Raw genomic sequence first — 17,187 nt, 5'->3', positions numbered from 1 at the left:
TCTTTATAGTGGTTATGAGGTCAGTCAAATCAACCCAACCTGTACAGAGATACAATTGTGAAAATAACAGATAAAATATTTTTTCTAAAAACATATGATAATTATCTGGAGGTTATAAAGGTTTTGCAAATGAAATTTGAAAATGTTCCAATACATAAAAATACCTTTAATCTTAAAATTGAAATTACTTTGCATGTTGAATAGTCAACATTTGAAAAGAAAAAAGACACAATAAAACATTACTTAAGAAATCTGATATTTAGGATACAAAAGCCTTGTAATGTTTACTAATAATATGCAAAATTTTTTAAAGATATACATACATTATCAAAAAGTACAGTATAATTACTTTCATGATTATGAGCTGGGTGAATTTGTCATGGATAGAGACAGTGTGTCTTGTGATTATTATACCAGTCATATGCTAACATCCATGAACTTTAATAGTGCAGCAATAATTCAATGGTAAAGAATTCAGTATTCATTTAAAAAAACTGTTAATGAGCTATAAATATCAAATGTTACATGACACATTGGGTGTCAGAGGCATGAACAGACTAATGAGTATCTTGCTAACTACTATGAGTACATCTGTTTCTTGAACATCCTGAGCTGGACACCATGCATTCATGAGAGCCTTTGCAGTAACTTTATCAGTAAGATTAAATAATGGATATAATTTTGGTTGTATTTAATGGTTATCAAAACTGAAACACAACTTTCACAAATTGGCAAATGTTGTTCCAAACATGCAACATATGGCTCTTGTGCAGTTAGTTACAAGTACACAGTTGTGTTTTTAATCATATTTATGTATCACAAAATCTTTTTCTTTTGATAAAAAAAGGAGATGCTTTGAACATTGCATAATGCACAGATATTAGGGCAAAAAGTGGTGTCATACACTGGTCACAAACATACAGAAGCAGTTTTTGGTTATATCCACATAATTTTGGCAAAGTCAGTGAGGAGGGTGACATTGCAACATCTGATTGTCCACAAGGAGTCAAGTGATGAATCATAATGGTTTGACAAATCTACTAATATGTTGAGAACATTGAAAGTGAGTTAGTGAAAAGCAATTAAAATGGTGTGAAAATAAGTGGCAATTCTTTTGAATGAGTATTGAATGGTATGATGAGTGTGGCACTGAAGACAGATATTTTTTAGCATTGCAAGTGGAACATAAGCTACGTACATGGCTAAATATTAGCGTGCATACTTTCATTTTAACAGAGGCACAGAGTTGGCCAAAATATCAGCAAAAGCATTGGAGATTCCTACAACTTATATTTCAAATAAAAGTGTGTTGTTTTTTGTTTTTAGATTTAAGAGTACAACAAAAGTGAGGTTATGGAGTTGACATGGTACATTAGTAATGCTTAGAAAATTAAAAACATTTCAATAAGTTAAAAGGGGCTTAAGAGTTCTTACCTCTTAAACATTGAGATTTTGTTTAACATCAATGATTATTTGCTTAGAAGCTTCGTGAATGGACATAAAATTTTGTTTGTGAGATGATGAGGTTTTGTATTGTGTTGCCATGCAAGGTTATGCACTATAGTCTATCTGCTCCTATATTTTTATTGTGCATTAACAGAGTTGTGTTGTAACACAATATGAATGTTTAACCTGGACAGTGTAAACTCATCAGAAATGTTTATTAATTTTCTACGTTTTTGGGATATGTTTTGTTTTTATCCAAATATTTACTCCATTCACTTGTATATTGTGCATGTTGTTTTAAAAGAGAAGAACAAAAGAAGTGATCTGGTTGAGTAGTTACAATAAAAAATTGAATATCTTTATTTGTTCCCTCAGTTTTACTGTTTAGGTGGCATCTGGAATATGTACTGCATGCAGAAAGTTCTTGAGGTTGTTGCTGAATTGTGATTACTGTGTTTTACAAGTGTGCATGTGTTAGGATGTGACATTAAGTTAGTGGAAAAGAGTGTCAGGTCAGATGTCTTGTATTATATATCTATCTAGATGTATATTTTATTATGTATGTGAATGAAGTATACCAAAGAGTACAGTTAACAGGCAAATTGTGCCAACTTCAAAAGTAACAATTAAACCAGTAATGCAGGTTGCAATCCTACTGAGACAGATGTAAAACAAATGAAGGACATTCACTGATGTCATCTGGAAAGATGTACAAGTACTGTCAAATCAGGACAATGTGGTAGGCTGAATTAAAGAACATTTACAAGATACCAAATCCTTGATATGTCTTATAGAAGCTTAAGAATCCCCAGCTGTTATCAGTCACTTGTTGTCTTCCTCTAGATCAGCCCAATCAGTTAGTGGATAATCTGAACTTTCCAGTTATGGTCATGTGGGTGCATAACGTTTCAAGTAGGTTAAAACTCAAAGGGCAAAATACTGACTTTACAAATCTTAAAAATTGTAAGGGAAAATTTGAGTGAAGGTATTGGGCTGTAATTTTAATGTGAATTATTTGAACAAAGTGAAAGCTATAAAGAGTATTATGGGTAAGTTCAGAGCAACTACAAATGATCCTACAGCAACCAGGGAAGCCAAGAAAAAGGTGTTATAGCAGAATATATATAACAAAATATTAGGAAACAGTGGGCTTCACAGTGTAAGGTTTTATATGAATTTCCTAAGGTCCATGAAGAAGGATGTCAAGTTATGACAATTGTTTCTAGTATAAGGACCTGTAACTAACATTAGAGAGGTTTTTGACCTTTGAAAGAGTTTGTGCAAGATTGATATACAAACATTTAATTATCATGTTAACTGTGCTAATTATAATACTTAGCCATTGTTTACAAGCATACTTAGACAATACCACTAATCTTGTGTTTGCTAAAATTGAATTTCTCATGGTCTCAGTAAAAATATTTTTAAATCATTTCAGTTATATTCAGTGATAGAATCTATGAACAAATTAGTGGTTTTGCTGTGGGCTCCAGACTTGCCTAATCTGTTTCTTTGCTTCTATAAAAAGGTTTGGTAACAGTCATCTCTGTAAATGATTTGTGGTGTTTAACAGTGATGAGTTTTCAAGCATTTTATATGATTAACACTCCAGTATATAGTTCGTTGTTGAAAAGCAACATAATAGGATTCTTCTTATTAAACATTCATGTATTAAATAACCAGAATATACTTACTATTATAAACCCACCATTATTGTCATTTAGATATTTACTGAACATTTTGCCAGAAAAAAGTAGATCAATATCTTTGTTATAATCCTCACAAATTTATAACAATGCTTCTATTTTTATTCAGGCAGAGATTATATATGCATTTTAGAATGTTATTCTTCTGTTTCAGATTTCCCTTGTATTTTGAGTGGAGAACGTATTCTATTCATTAATCCACTAGAAAAAGACATGACAAAAATTTGCCGATTGGTTAAATGGAAAATACTGAATCAAGATGCCAAGAATGAATGTCAGAAGTTGTTTGATGCACTTTCTGGTGTGGTTACGCTTCCTCAAGACTTGTTCACAAGTTGGCACTTTCCAGGAACTTTATTCTGGTTTCCTTTGCGTCAGCAACCATCACAGCTGTCTGATAATCTGTATGATTCAGGGAAATTGCAAGATTTGTTTAATGTGTTCAAAGAAGAAGTACAACAGGTTTTACTTTTTATGACTTACATAGAGAAAATTGAATTGTATGAAAAAACTTATTCAGGCAATATGAGTATAAACTATCCTCTTTATGAAGTTAAAGCAACTAATTACAACGTTAACAGTACTAAAGAAATTTTGAAACAATTTCAGAATTTACCTAAACATATTCCTGAAACTTCATTTAAGTATGTTGAATTCAAAACAATTGAAACTATACATTTTAAAGGAGTGCAGTCTTTAAAAGAAAAAAATGATTGGCTTGTAATAAAATATGTGAAGGGCTATCCATTTTCAGAACAACTAAAAACTCTTTGTAAAGGCTCTGACTCTGTCTATTTTCCTTATGTTGGAATGGCTGCTTGGATTAATCAAGGCAGAGAAAATCTTCAAGGCCGCGTTTTTTGTGTTCTTCCACTTCCCAAAACAAATACAAACATTACTGGTCTACCTCTTCATGTTAATGGATTTTTTGCTCTTAGTCAGAATCGCAGACATATCAAGTGGCCAACAGAGGATCAGGTGAAAACTTCAGCACACACAGAGAAAGAAATACAGTGGAACTTCTGTATTTTGAATGATATTTTCCCAGAAGTGTATGAAAACATAATACTAGAATTGATTTCTTACAGTGACAAAAGTAAAAACTCATTAGAATCTGTTCGACTTGTTTATGATCATTTTCCTGTTGAACACAAAGTTGCTAAAGAGTGGCAAGGTCTTGTTGCCCCATTTTTTAGTCATATTCTTCAACACCCAGTGTTTTTTACTCAGAATAATGGTGGAAAATGGCTACATTTAACAGAAGTTACCATTTTAATTGAGAATGAGCTTAGTTCCTCAGTGCATGATATTGTTACAAGGACTTACAGTTTGTATAAACAGAACCTTGTAGAAGTTCCTTGCCACTTGAAATGTGTGTGTAGCATTGAGAATGTTTCCTTGGTTACACCAGCAGGTTTTTGTGAACTTCTTCGTACAGGAGATTACTACAAAAATTTTAATAAGGAAGAAAAAATAGCTATTCTGTCATACATACTCAGCTCTTCTTCAGACAATTGTAACTTAGAAGGCCTTTTTCTTATTCCAAGATATGATGGATCATTTGCTGAGTTTTCAGTTAGAACAACAGCAGTCATCTACATTGCAACAAAAGAACAAATTGGTCTTTTCCCTGGACTGGAAAAAGAATTTCTCTGTAATGATTTGCCTGTCCATCTGAGGAATTGTTTGTATGCTTTTGCTGAAAAAGGTTAGTTATAATAATGTAAAAAAAATTACTATCTTTATAACGTCACACTCGTGATTTTATGATATTGAATACTTCATAAGTATTTAGATTCACTTAAATGTTATTTGAAATAAACTTAATCAACTACATATATTATTAATATTGATCAAACACTGATATTATTTAATAATTTTGTTGAAATGTATAATGTTTCAGAAATAATGATTATAATCTTACACAATACTGATGAATGTTTCAAATACATTTTAGTAATTCTTAACTTTTAAGTATGTTAGTTTTAAAACAATTTAACATTAAATTAAAAACTTTAAATGTTGTTATATAAGATGTATGATTAATCAGCTAAATGTTGAAATAAAAAATGAAGTAATCTGATATTATGGATAATTTCTCTCTCATCTTTATCTGTATTTACTCAATTTTTTATTTTGTTCTTATTAGGCAACTATGGTTTCAAATGTGTAAAGAATAAGGATATTCCCATCCTTTTAAAAAGATGCCTTAGTATGGAATTCTTCCAGAAAAGATTGCAAGATGATAATAACCTCAATGAAATTTGGCTGAGAGAAGTTTGGTTATTTGTGAATGATAATCTTCATGATGAACTATCAATGCTGATGGACATTCCACTAGTGCCTGAAAAAATTCAAGGTTGCATCCAGTTACATCCACTTGAAAGACCATGTGTTGTAAGAACTGTGCAGAACTTGGGGTCTCTTCCAACAGCTATTTGTTCAGCTGTAGAGAAACTGGGAGTTGTGGTGCTTCCTACCACTCCTGATTACCTTTCTAATGTTGTTGGTAAATTTATTCAGTATCCAACTGTTGAAGGTGTTCTGAAAGCAATGTGTCAAAATCCTCAAGTTCTGCAGTTTAATAATTCAGCCACTAATGAGGAAAAAGATTGTCTTGTTACATTTATAGAAAAAAGAGAAGCATTCTCACTCACAAAACATTTCTGTGACACTTTGAAAGCACTAACCCTCTTTCCCAATACTAAAGGTATTTATGTAAGTATCAGTCATGAGGACCAAATTGCCCCTAATGGTGCATTTCCTGTTCGATTTCCTCGACCCTTGATATCCAGTAATATGGAAGCAAGAACACAGTTAGTAAAATGTTTAGGTGTTAAACAAAAGACAATGCAAGAAACTGTGCTGTGGGTATTAGAGGAAGCTTCTCAGTATACTAAAACGGAAATTGTGAGCTTTATGATGTTTGTTCTGAAAAATTGGGAAAGATTTTTCCAAGATGAAAGAATTGTTATTCTTGCAGCAAGAGTTAGTTTTGTTTCTAACAAATATGGATGCTTAAAGCAACCAAAGGAGCTGTTTGATCCCCATTCTGGAGACCTGAGAGACCTGTTTGAGTTTGAAGATAAATTTCCAAATGGAATCTTTGACCATAAAGATTTTCATGCAGGACTCCTAAAACTTGGATTAAAAACAGTGGATAATTTACTCCTTCAGGATTATTGTGACATTGCACATTGTATCGATGAAAGAGTACAGAACTGTAATGAAACATTAGAAAAGGCGACAAAATTTTTCAATTTTTTGATGAAAAGCTTTAAAATATTTAATATTTTATCAGAAGAAAGCTTCTACCAATACAGATGTTGGCCAGTTTTGAGAAAGAAGCCAGATAACTACCCATGTAATTTAACATTTTATGGGGAAGAAGATCATTGTCCTAAGATTGTGAAACCTGTAGAAATCTCTAGCTATGAGTTTCATTCTATTTCTGGTTCTGTACAACCAGTTACAATATCACCAGTTCCTCAACAGTTTAGGAAGTACCACAGTATGCATCCTTCACTTGATGCAGTAATATCCCATCTGCAAAATGTAATTCATTGTTATACAACAAAGGATCATCATGTTTACCTGAACATCCTTACAGAAATATTCCAGTACTTACTGGAATACAAGGAACAGTTTACTGGCACTCATCATGCAACATTGAAAGTTTTAAAATGCATATGGACTCGCTCAGCAAATTCATTTCAGTATCCTTGCCAAGTGTGGCTAAAAACAACAAGAGAGGATCTTGACCTCTATCCTTACCGATCTCCTTTACCTGTTGATTTTCAGAGCATGTCTTCTTTGTTTAGAGAACTGGGTTGTCCTGAGCAGCAGGATGTTGACATGTTTCTGAATGTTTTAAGAGAAATCAGAGATAAATACAAAATCATGGAAGCAAATACTGTACCTGTCAAAGAGGCACAAGGAGATATTCAGCTAACTGTTCAATTATTGAATAGGATTGAACCATTTTATATTAGTAACACTGAGTGTCTTATTCCAGTTGTAGCTACTGATGATTCTTTAATTAATTTTAAACCTCTTGTTCAATGTGTGTATTGTACACAAGAAGAGCTGAGAGATTTTGATCAGCAGGACTTAGAAAATGAACTGTTCTGCATTCATCCAGAAATACCTATCTCAACTGCTAAAAAGTTAGGTATCTCTTCCCTAACAGATCATTTTCTCAGTGAAGCTGAAGAAATAGACATGCAATATGGACAGTCTGAACCCATGACAGTCAGGCTTCATAACATTTTAAGAGAATACAGTGATGGACTTTCAGTTCCAAAGGAACTTATACAAAATGCAGATGATGCAGGAGCCACTAAAGTGAAGTTCATGTATGATGAAAGAGAAAACCTAGATGCAAGATTGTTACTTTTTAATAAAGAAATGTCATCATGTCAAGGTCCTGCTTTCTGGGTCTACAATGATGCACTGTTTACAAAACAAGACTTTATAAATATTTCTCGACTAGGTAAAGGTGGGAAAGAGAATGATATGAATAAAATTGGACAGTTTGGCCTTGGTTTTAATGTTGTTTATCATTTAACTGAGGTTCCAAGTTTTATAAGTGGAAGCACTGCTGTTATTTTTGATCCACATCAAAAGTACCTGGGAAAACGATCAGGATTGAAAGCTGATCTAAAACTTTTAAAAAACAAATTGATGTTTAAAAAACTGAATGGGCAGTTTAAACCCTTTGATGGTATTTTTGAATGTAATATATTCAAGGAAAATAACATTTATTTTGATGGTACACTTTTTCGTCTTCCATTAAGAACTTCAGTTCAAGCCAAAAACAGTGAAATAAGCAAAAAAGTTTATTCGTCAAAAGAGATGAATGAATTTATACAAATTCTTGTGAAACAAGTTGGCAACCTACTTCTTTTTACACAGAATGTAAAAACTATTGAGTTGTATCACCTGTCAGCACAGGTTGATGACCCTCATGAAGCAAAACTTATTTTAAAAGTTAAAAAGAAATGTGAAATGCTTGCCAACCCACACACTTTTAAGTCACCCATGTCTTATTTTGCAAGCAAGAAAGGAGTGGAAGACCAGGAAAATGTAGTAAATTTATGTGAAAAAATTCAAATAACTCTTAGTGTTGAAGACCATCCCAGCCAGTTGTGCAGTGTACAGAGCAGTGAGTTATCATGGCTGGTGAGCTGGTCCTTAGACAGATCCACAGAAAAAGAAGTTTTACTGAGTTCAAGAGAGACAGGTAATGGAGTGTTACCTGTTGCTGCTGTAGCTGTTCCTTTTGAAGAAAATCTGAAGTTAATATCCCTTTCAAATGTTCCTTTTGGGTTTTACTCATGTGGACATTTGTTTTGCTTCTTGCCATTGCCTGTTGAAACTGGACTACCTGTTCACATCAATGGGTTCTTTGCATTGACATCAGACAGGAGACAACTTGTTTTTGATACATGTGATGACAAAACTCGAAAATGTGCAGTTTGGAATCAATTTCTATTCGATGGTCCTGTTAAACAAGCATACATTGGTCTTTTAGAAGAGGTGAAACAGTTTCAGTTTGGCGAAAACAACATGAATTATGACTTGTGGCCAGAGATTTCTGAACAATTAACTGAACCTTTGATCAAAAGTTTTTATAAGTCTGTTGTGCATGATGATTTAAAATTGTTTTATGATAACTGCAACTTTTCTTCATTCCAGTGCATTCGAATATTGAATTTTCAGATGTATAATGATGTTGGAAATATTGGCACTGAGACATTAAAAGTTATTTGGAATGATCCAACTCAGTTGGTTATTCACTTGCCTTTAAAACTAAGGCAAGTCCTTCAAACTCTGAAATTTGGAAAAGAACTGGATGCAAGAACTGTGTCAACACAAGACTTTTACAAGTTGTTATTTTCTTTCCTGAAATATAATGAAATGGAAGAGAAAGTAAGAGATCAACTTCTTATATATGCCATCAAACACAAATCATCAGAGTTAGTTAACATTTTGGAACAAAATCTTTGTGTTCCAACTATTCCAAATGGTAAGTTGAAAAAACCAAATGACCTTGTTTACCCTAAAAGTAAAGTTTCAAAGCTGTTTTTAGAAAATGAAGAATGTTTTCCGATAGGAAGAAAATACCAGGATGATCACAATTTTCAACAAGAAGAAGTTCTTAATAATCTTGTAAAGTTAGGAATGGCAAGATATGACCTCTCATGGGATGCTATACTAGGAAGATGCAGATTTATTGAAAACCTTGCTTGTAACAACTATGAAGTGGCAGTATCACTTTGTCAGAAAACATTAAGTTTTATTGCTAATCATAAGAGAGATTATGCACATTGTCCTGAGGAGTTGAAAAGGATGCTCCAAACACTTAAAATTTTTCCTGTTCATGATAAACCAGCCCGTTGGCTTTACGCATGGTTTGGAGAATCTGCAATATCATTTGTCACTGCAAAGGATGTATGGTTTTCAGAATGCTCAAGTCTCATTGGTTGTGTTGAGTTTATTTTGGACAACAAATGTTTCTCATCGGATTTGAGAAATGTACTGACTTGGCTTGGTGTGAGAAGTAAAAAAGATATCCCAGTGAACATAGTGTGCCAACAATTAATAAAGATAAGTGAACAACATGTAGTTTCTCATTGTGAACAAATCTTTCATAGTATTTATGAGTTTTTTAGATGAAGCTTTCACTAAAAAGGTGGCACATTGTCCTATCAAAGATTACTTTGTTGATAAAGATATCATATATATGGATGGCCAACTAGTCAGAACATCCACAGTTGCTTTTAACTTCAACAAGAATGTTGAACCCTACTTCTTTTCAGCAGAACGTTTACCATTTTTGAGAAAGTTCAAGAATTTTTTTGCTGAAATTGGGGTAAAAGAAGATTTTGATATACAAGACATTGTTAAAGTTTTAGAGTTGATTAAACATGATAAACAAAACACTAATTTGACTTCATCTGACATAGAACATATTATTATCCTGACCACACATTTAGCAAAGTGCATGTCAGGCAATGAGATTGAAAAAAAGTATTAAAACTTTGCATTTACCTAACTCAGCAGGATATCTTATGCCTGTGGAAACTTTGTGTAGGAATGATTGTGATTGGCTCATGGACAAAAGAGATTTAAACATTCTTCATCCAAGCTTTTCAGTTGAAGTTGCTAAGAAACTTGGCATTCAGTCAAAGAGAGAATATGATTTGAAAAACCACTTATATTTCTTACCATTTGGACAACATGAAGAACTTACCACTCGTCTGAAGAACATTTTACGTGGATATCCTTGTAATTCCTCGTTGATGAAAGAACTTGTTCAAAATGCAGATGATGCTGGAGCTAACCATGTTATGTTCATCAAGGATTTCAGGTTACATTCATCAAAGAAAATGCCTGATGATTCATGGAAGGCAAATCAAGGACCAGCATTGTGTGTGTATAGTGATGCTGGATTTTCTTCACGTGATTTGGAAGGAATACAGAATCTTGGTGTTGGAAGCAAGTCCAGTAATTTTTTAAATACAGGAAAATTTGGTGTTGGTTTTAATGCAGTATACCATATTACAGACATTCCTTCATTCTTGACTGTTAGTCCAGAAGTGGAAGAAACTCTTTGCCTGTTTGATCCCCACTGTAAATATTTCTCCATGCCTCTTAAACACTTGCCAGGTGTTCGCCTTAAAAAATTATCATCTTTACGGGAAAAGTATTGTGATTTGTTTTCAGGCTATTTAGAAAAAACTCTCAACCTAAAAGGCAATGGAACTTTATTTAGATTCCCTCTTCGAACAGATGAAATGGCAAAGGTATCAAATATTTCACAAAATGAGGTAACTTCAGAATATGTTGAATGTTTACTGAAAACATTTCATTGTCAAGTACTTGAAATTCTTTTGTTCTTGCATAACGTGAAAGAAATTTCCGTAGTAAGTGTTGACAAAGATGGAGAGCTCAAAACAGATTACTGTGCAAAGGTGAAGATGAGTGACAGTAGTCAGAAAAAGCAGTACGAGTTTACAGAACATATGAAAAGTGAAACTGAAGAAATTAACAAGGGTAATCAATCTGTGGATGTGGATACCCTTAATATGAAAAGTATATGTTACATGAAAAATATGACATGTTCAAACAGAAAAGAAATCATGTATTTAGTTTGTGAACAGTTTGGATTTTCTAGTAGTAAAAAAATACCAAAAGAATTAAAAGAAATGTGGAAAAAAAAAGAGATTCCAATGGTTCCCAGGGGAGGTGTAGCTATAGAACTGAGCCATACTGAAGAGAAACCTTCAAAGAACAAAAAGGTTTACTGTAATCTTCCACTTGTTACTGAAACTAATCTACCTGTCCATGTTAATGGAGCTTTTTTCTTGGAATCTGAAACAAGGCACTGTTTGTGGACAGAAGATAATTTCAAGAAAGGATGGAATGAACACTTAATTAAAGCTCTTATTGTTCCATGCTACTTAAGTGCTCTGTGTGAGTTGACCTCGTATTTTCAAACATTGGAATTCCCTGACATCATATTCAATATTCAGAAATATTCTGCCCTCTTTCCTACACAGATTAATTTGAATGGTTACTGGAAAACATTGTTTACAACATTTTATATGGATCTAGTAGCTACAAGATTACCCTTATTTCCAGCACATTGTATTGATGTACAAAGAAACAACCAGTTTAACATAGAATGGGTACCTGCAAGAGTTTTAGATGGATTTCCTGGTTTTTTTCAAACAAAAATACAACCTATAGATTTTATTACAGAGACAAGTAATAAGCAAAGAAAAGAAATAAGTGTTTTTATTGAGCTTGGAATGAAATTGATATTTGATAAATTATTCTATGTTTATAAGATCTTGATGGAACATCAACCTGTAAATGAACTGCCAGTTGCTCAGAAAATTAGTCCAAAAGTAGTGGTCACTTTTTTGAAATCATTTAAAAACAGTGGGTGTTTCAACTGCTGTAGGATTGGGAAACTCCCTCAGCAAGTGGCAGCTACTCCATTTAAAACTGTTGAGAATGTTCGGATAGTAATTAAGTACTGTAAAAATGAAGACTTTGCCCAAACTCTCAAAGGTTGTCCACTCTTAGTGACACAGTCTGGTGAGCTGAGAGAGTTTTGTGAAACAAACCCTATTATTGTTTCTGAGTATGGGGACTTGCTTGAAGAACATGCAGACAAGATACTACATACAGAACTTAATTGTTTGAATGACATAATTGATGAGACTAAATGTCTTCAACATCTTGACATTTGCACCTTTTCAAAATTGTTACACAGTACAGTGGGTCTCAAGGAGTTTGGACAAGGAAGTATCACCAAATTGACACCAAGTTTCAAAATGTGGATTGAAAAGTTTTGGAAATATCTTCTTAATGAATTTTCTTGTGTAAGAAGTAAAAATAAAGAAAGTAAACTGCAAAATATTTGTCAGCTGTTGGAAAATTGGTCTCTGATTCCAGCAGTTAGATCAAAGAAAAAACAAAGTGGTTCATTTGTAACTAATGACAGTGAAAATATTTTAATTCCTTTCAAATATTCCCAGAATATTCTGTTTTATAATGAAGAATCAAAAAGAGATCAGTCTGTGCAAGACACACTTGTAAGGGAATTTTCTTTTCCCACCCTGAATACTGATTTGGTATCATTGAGAAAAGGAAACAGTCTTTTAAAAATCTTTGCTGATATTGATGATCCAGTCTCAATTTTAAAAGCTCTTGATTGGTACTTCCAGATTGAGACTGCAAAAGGCAGCATGGAATCAAGTGACATCATCTTAGGATATTTTTGTCATAATTTGGAGTCCCTAGAAATATGTAGAAATTCTGTGAGTATGTTGAAAGGATTGCCATTATATATGACAATTAGTGGCTCTGTTGTTTCTCTATCTGAATTTCAAATGGTTTATTACTTGAAGGCATCCAGTTTCAAGATAGAAGAGGAATCTGCTTCAGTTTTTAAGAACTCGTGTTTTGTTGTACTGAAAGAAAAAGAACCTTTTAAGTGTCTTTTTAGTTATCTACACATACATCCACTGTCGCTTTTTCAGTTGTTTGTCAAGTACATTCTGCCCTCATTTGAGTTAATAACTGAAAAGGAAAGAATACATTATCTGAAGACAGTTAAAGGTATGGTTTTAAGCCTGGAAGAAGAAGGAGAAATGTTATCTGTGCTAAAAGAACTCAAGTTTTTGAAGAAAAGTGATCGATTATTGTATAGAGCATGCGACTTTTTTGACCCAAGAAAGGAGTTATTTGCATATATGCGTCCTGAAGATGCTGTTATTCCTGATCCTTTTGGTGAGGATGAGTGGTTAGACTTTTTATGCAAGTTTGGTTTGGTGAAAGATCTGACAGAAGACCTGTTTATAACATTTGCCAAAGAAATTGAGAAGGAAGGACTGAGTAGTAGTACGGAAATTGTGACAAAGAAGTCAAACTTCTTATACAAATGCATGAAATGCTTTGATAATGGTAAACTAAGGAATTTGTATGATGTTGTTAAAAATATAAGATTTATAAGTCCATATCATCTGTCTGAAAAAGAAAAATATTACAAGCATATACATAAACAATATGAAAGTGAAACCCAGTTTGTTTCATTAGAACATGCTTGTTCACAATTTTACTTGGAAATTGCCTGGACTACAACCAATCTTGTAGAGGATTTGTTTGAGTTTAACTTGCATCATGTTTCTAAGGCAGTGCAGAAAAAACCTACAAAAGATCAAGTGCTTAAACACATAATAAATGTCTCTCAAAATTTACAAAAAACAATTAAAACCTTTCTTTCAGAAAAAAGAAGTAAAGAAGTACTTAAAGAAGTTATGGAGAAAATATACTTGTATCTGCAAGATTCAGATTTAACTGAAGAGGACATTTCTTCACTTAAGAACTGCCCTCTAATATATTTGGAAGACCATAAAAAGATGGTCCCTCCAACTAGCATTGTTCTGGAAATAAAACCAGAATACATAATTTTAGGGTTTGTGTTCAAAGCTCCAACAGCATATGATAAATATTTTACACTTTTCAAACAGCTTGGAGCATTAATGACACCCACAGCCACTTTATATGCATCAGTTTTGGGAAAGCTTTTCAAGCTGTCAGCACAAGAAGATGCTTCAAATATTGAAATGCAGAGATTTATTTTGCAATTGGCAAAACAGGCCATGTGTAATTTCTTCAAGTTGATAAATAATAACACATGTTTTGAAATAAAGAATCTATATCTATTAAACAGTGAAACTACTCTTTCTAACAGTAGGGACCTTGTTTTTTCTGACAATGAGGTTATACGAAAAAGATCTATTTCTCTTAACCTCAATTTCTTCATTGGATTTCAGGAGGTTGAATTGAGTGTTGTAGATCCATTAGCTATGATAACTCTATTACCACAATGTTGTCAGCCTGCCATTCTCAGTAAACTGGTAACAGAAACTTTAACAGTTGAGAGTAAAGCTGCAGGGATTGTTGGGGAACTCTCCAAGAGATTAGAAGCAAAGATAAAAAGTAAGTTTTTTCTTCATTATTTTATTCGATTAGTTGTACATGAAAAAGTACAAACACAATCTACATTAGAGGAAAAGAAAGTTGAAGATATTGAAGACAAACTGTCAACCATACAGGTTAGACAGGTTCAGAATTTGGAAACTCAGCTTTTGTTTCATGGAGAATGTGTTCCAAACAGTGTGGTGAGAAAATTGAGTTATGTGGAAATTAGACTAGAGCATGGAAATGACTTTACTTGTGTTTATGTGGAAGAAAATATGACAAATGACAAGCAGGTAACTGAAGCACTGATTACTGCCATTGACATCATGACAAATAAGTGTCTTGGACAATCACTACGTTACCTACATTATGTATTAGATGAGCAACAACAAGAGTTGAGTAAGCTGTTTGATGATTTTAATATTGCACCTTCTAATTACTTCCAAGAGCCACAAGTTTTAGGAAAAGATCATCTTGGTAGATCTGTAAGTAAAGAATTGCACAGTTCCCTTGATAATGGTTGCTACAACTTTTGTGAAGGACAGTATGTGGCATATGAGTCCTTTGATCCATTGGTTGAGGGATGTTTAGAAGATTCACCAGTTTATTTATTTTGTAGAATTAAAAAGAAGATTCCCTCTGATACACATAATCTTTTAACAATGTATGTGATTGATTTAGGAAATGAAGAGAAGACAGTGTTTGCCAGTAGGCTTTTGAAATTTCAGGAAGATTGTCAAGAACCTAGTGAAACAACATATGATCTCAACTTCAGTGAGATTGAGAGAACAATTTGGAACCTACCATCTGATGAGGAGGACAAAGTGTATGTGATAAAGAGACATATAATGCATTGTTATTTTAAGAATCCTTCAGAAAACATTTGCAAGGAATTTGCAGCAAGTATTAATAACTTTATGAAGTATTCGAGCAACATGCAAGACTTCGTAATGAAAAAACCATTTTTCTGCAATATTATAAGAGGTGTACAAAACAGATATGTTTGCTACAACATTCATCATAGTAGTTGTTCTAATACCAGTAGTTATATTCGCACACTTTGTCCAGATTTCAAAGAAGCTGTCCGTTGGTTGAACCAAGCTAAGAAAGATCTGGAGGCTGCTGATGCTGCTCTGAAAATTCATTTTTTACCAAGCTTTCAACTGGATATGTTTTAAGTGTCACCAAGTGAGTTATTAAAATTTACTCATTAAATCATATTAAAGGTTTGTTTTGAAACAGACAATACTGACTGAAATGGATGGGTTTTTTTTTAAACAATTTGGCTTGGTGCTTATCAATTAACTGATTAAATTTGATGCAGTATACTCAGAATATGATTTTAAAAGGCAGGTTACGATCAGGAGAAAAAGTTTCAACAAATAGCAAATTTTAAATTTATAACTTTTTTAAATATATAAATTGTGAAATAAGCAGAAATTTGGCATTTGCAAATCCATATGAACAGAATGGAAAGTGAAGCTATTAAAAAATTAGAAACTGTCAGTGCATATAAAACAGAAGTAGTGAAAAACATGAAATTGTTAAATATACATAGATTAAATTCAGGATTAGTGATTGCAGAAGAACAAAGTAGAGCAATATTTAGCAAAAGAGCTTCATTTATGTAAGCGCATTAGCTTTAGTGTTAATGGCTTACTAGAATAAAGATTCATTAGTTTCAGAAGTTGGGTATGGCATATAAGAAATTCAGAAGTAATGTTTCAATAAAAGTTATTAAAATTCAGCATTACTGTTTTAGTACTTTAATTGATTTTAGCAATAGGATTTTAGTAAAAAAAAATTGGTTTGGAAGTTGTATAAATTTAATAACTTAACACTAGTTTTAGCAGTGGAGTTTGAAAAGAACAGAGGCAGAACAGTTCTGTTCGAAACTCATTTCGATGCAAAGATTAGTTTCTTCTTGAGGTCACTATATTTTGTCTTAGAAACTTTCCTGCCACTAGCCTTGTGAAACTCAAAATACACATGAATTTGTGCTACTGCATGATAATATACCATGCAGCAAAACCCTCCACCAACAGGAGTGTAACAATTGTTTCTCATTTTTATTGTTTAACACCTATAACTAGTAGGTAATATTTACTTTTTTGTTCATTACATCTTCGAGGAAACACTTTGTGGCTCATGTTTCATTTTAGTTCTTTACTTGCATAGTTTTGTTGGCTTGAAGATCTAGGCATTCAGCTCACATTCTGATGTGAATCGTCTTCACTAAACTTGTTTGTTCTTTCAGCTGTGGGTTTGTTGTAATGTGATGATCAGTTCAACTGTTCTTGGGTGCTTGTCGTTTATTGATTGGCTGCTCAACTCTTGTCACTGCTAAATTAGGAACAGCTAGTGCATATAACTCTTGTGTAGATCACTTAATTGTTCCTTTCCTTGAACCACTTTAATGTATAGACTTCATCTGTTACTTCTTAACTTGTCCATTAATTGATCAGTGTTTTGTTTTTACTGCTTAATGTGTTCTCATAGAGGGCACAGTTTAGTTGTTGTCCATGACTTGTTGACA

The 17,187-nt window shown here is 33.0% G+C and overlaps 1 protein-coding gene across 1 annotated transcript in view; it reads left to right on the top strand.

Moving 5' to 3' along the window:
• Positions 1–17,187, top strand: part of LOC143251275 (sacsin-like) — a 52,498-nt gene that overhangs the window by 30,559 nt on the left and 4,752 nt on the right. Inside the window, exons 5-7 of the mRNA XM_076502715.1 lie at positions 3,307–4,860; positions 5,302–9,817; positions 10,156–15,839. Coding sequence (XP_076358830.1) covers positions 3,307–4,860; positions 5,302–9,817; positions 10,156–15,829 — 11,744 coding nt within the window. The 3' untranslated portion in view covers positions 15,830–15,839. The remainder of the gene's footprint in view (positions 1–3,306; positions 4,861–5,301; positions 9,818–10,155; positions 15,840–17,187) is intronic.

Source organism: Tachypleus tridentatus, chromosome 5 (genome assembly GCF_004210375.1).
Source record: "Tachypleus tridentatus isolate NWPU-2018 chromosome 5, ASM421037v1, whole genome shotgun sequence".
In the NCBI taxonomy this organism is placed as follows: domain Eukaryota; kingdom Metazoa; phylum Arthropoda; class Merostomata; order Xiphosura; family Limulidae; genus Tachypleus; species Tachypleus tridentatus.
Note: the sequence above shows the minus strand (reverse complement) of the source record. Positions and strands in the feature narration are given on the sequence as shown.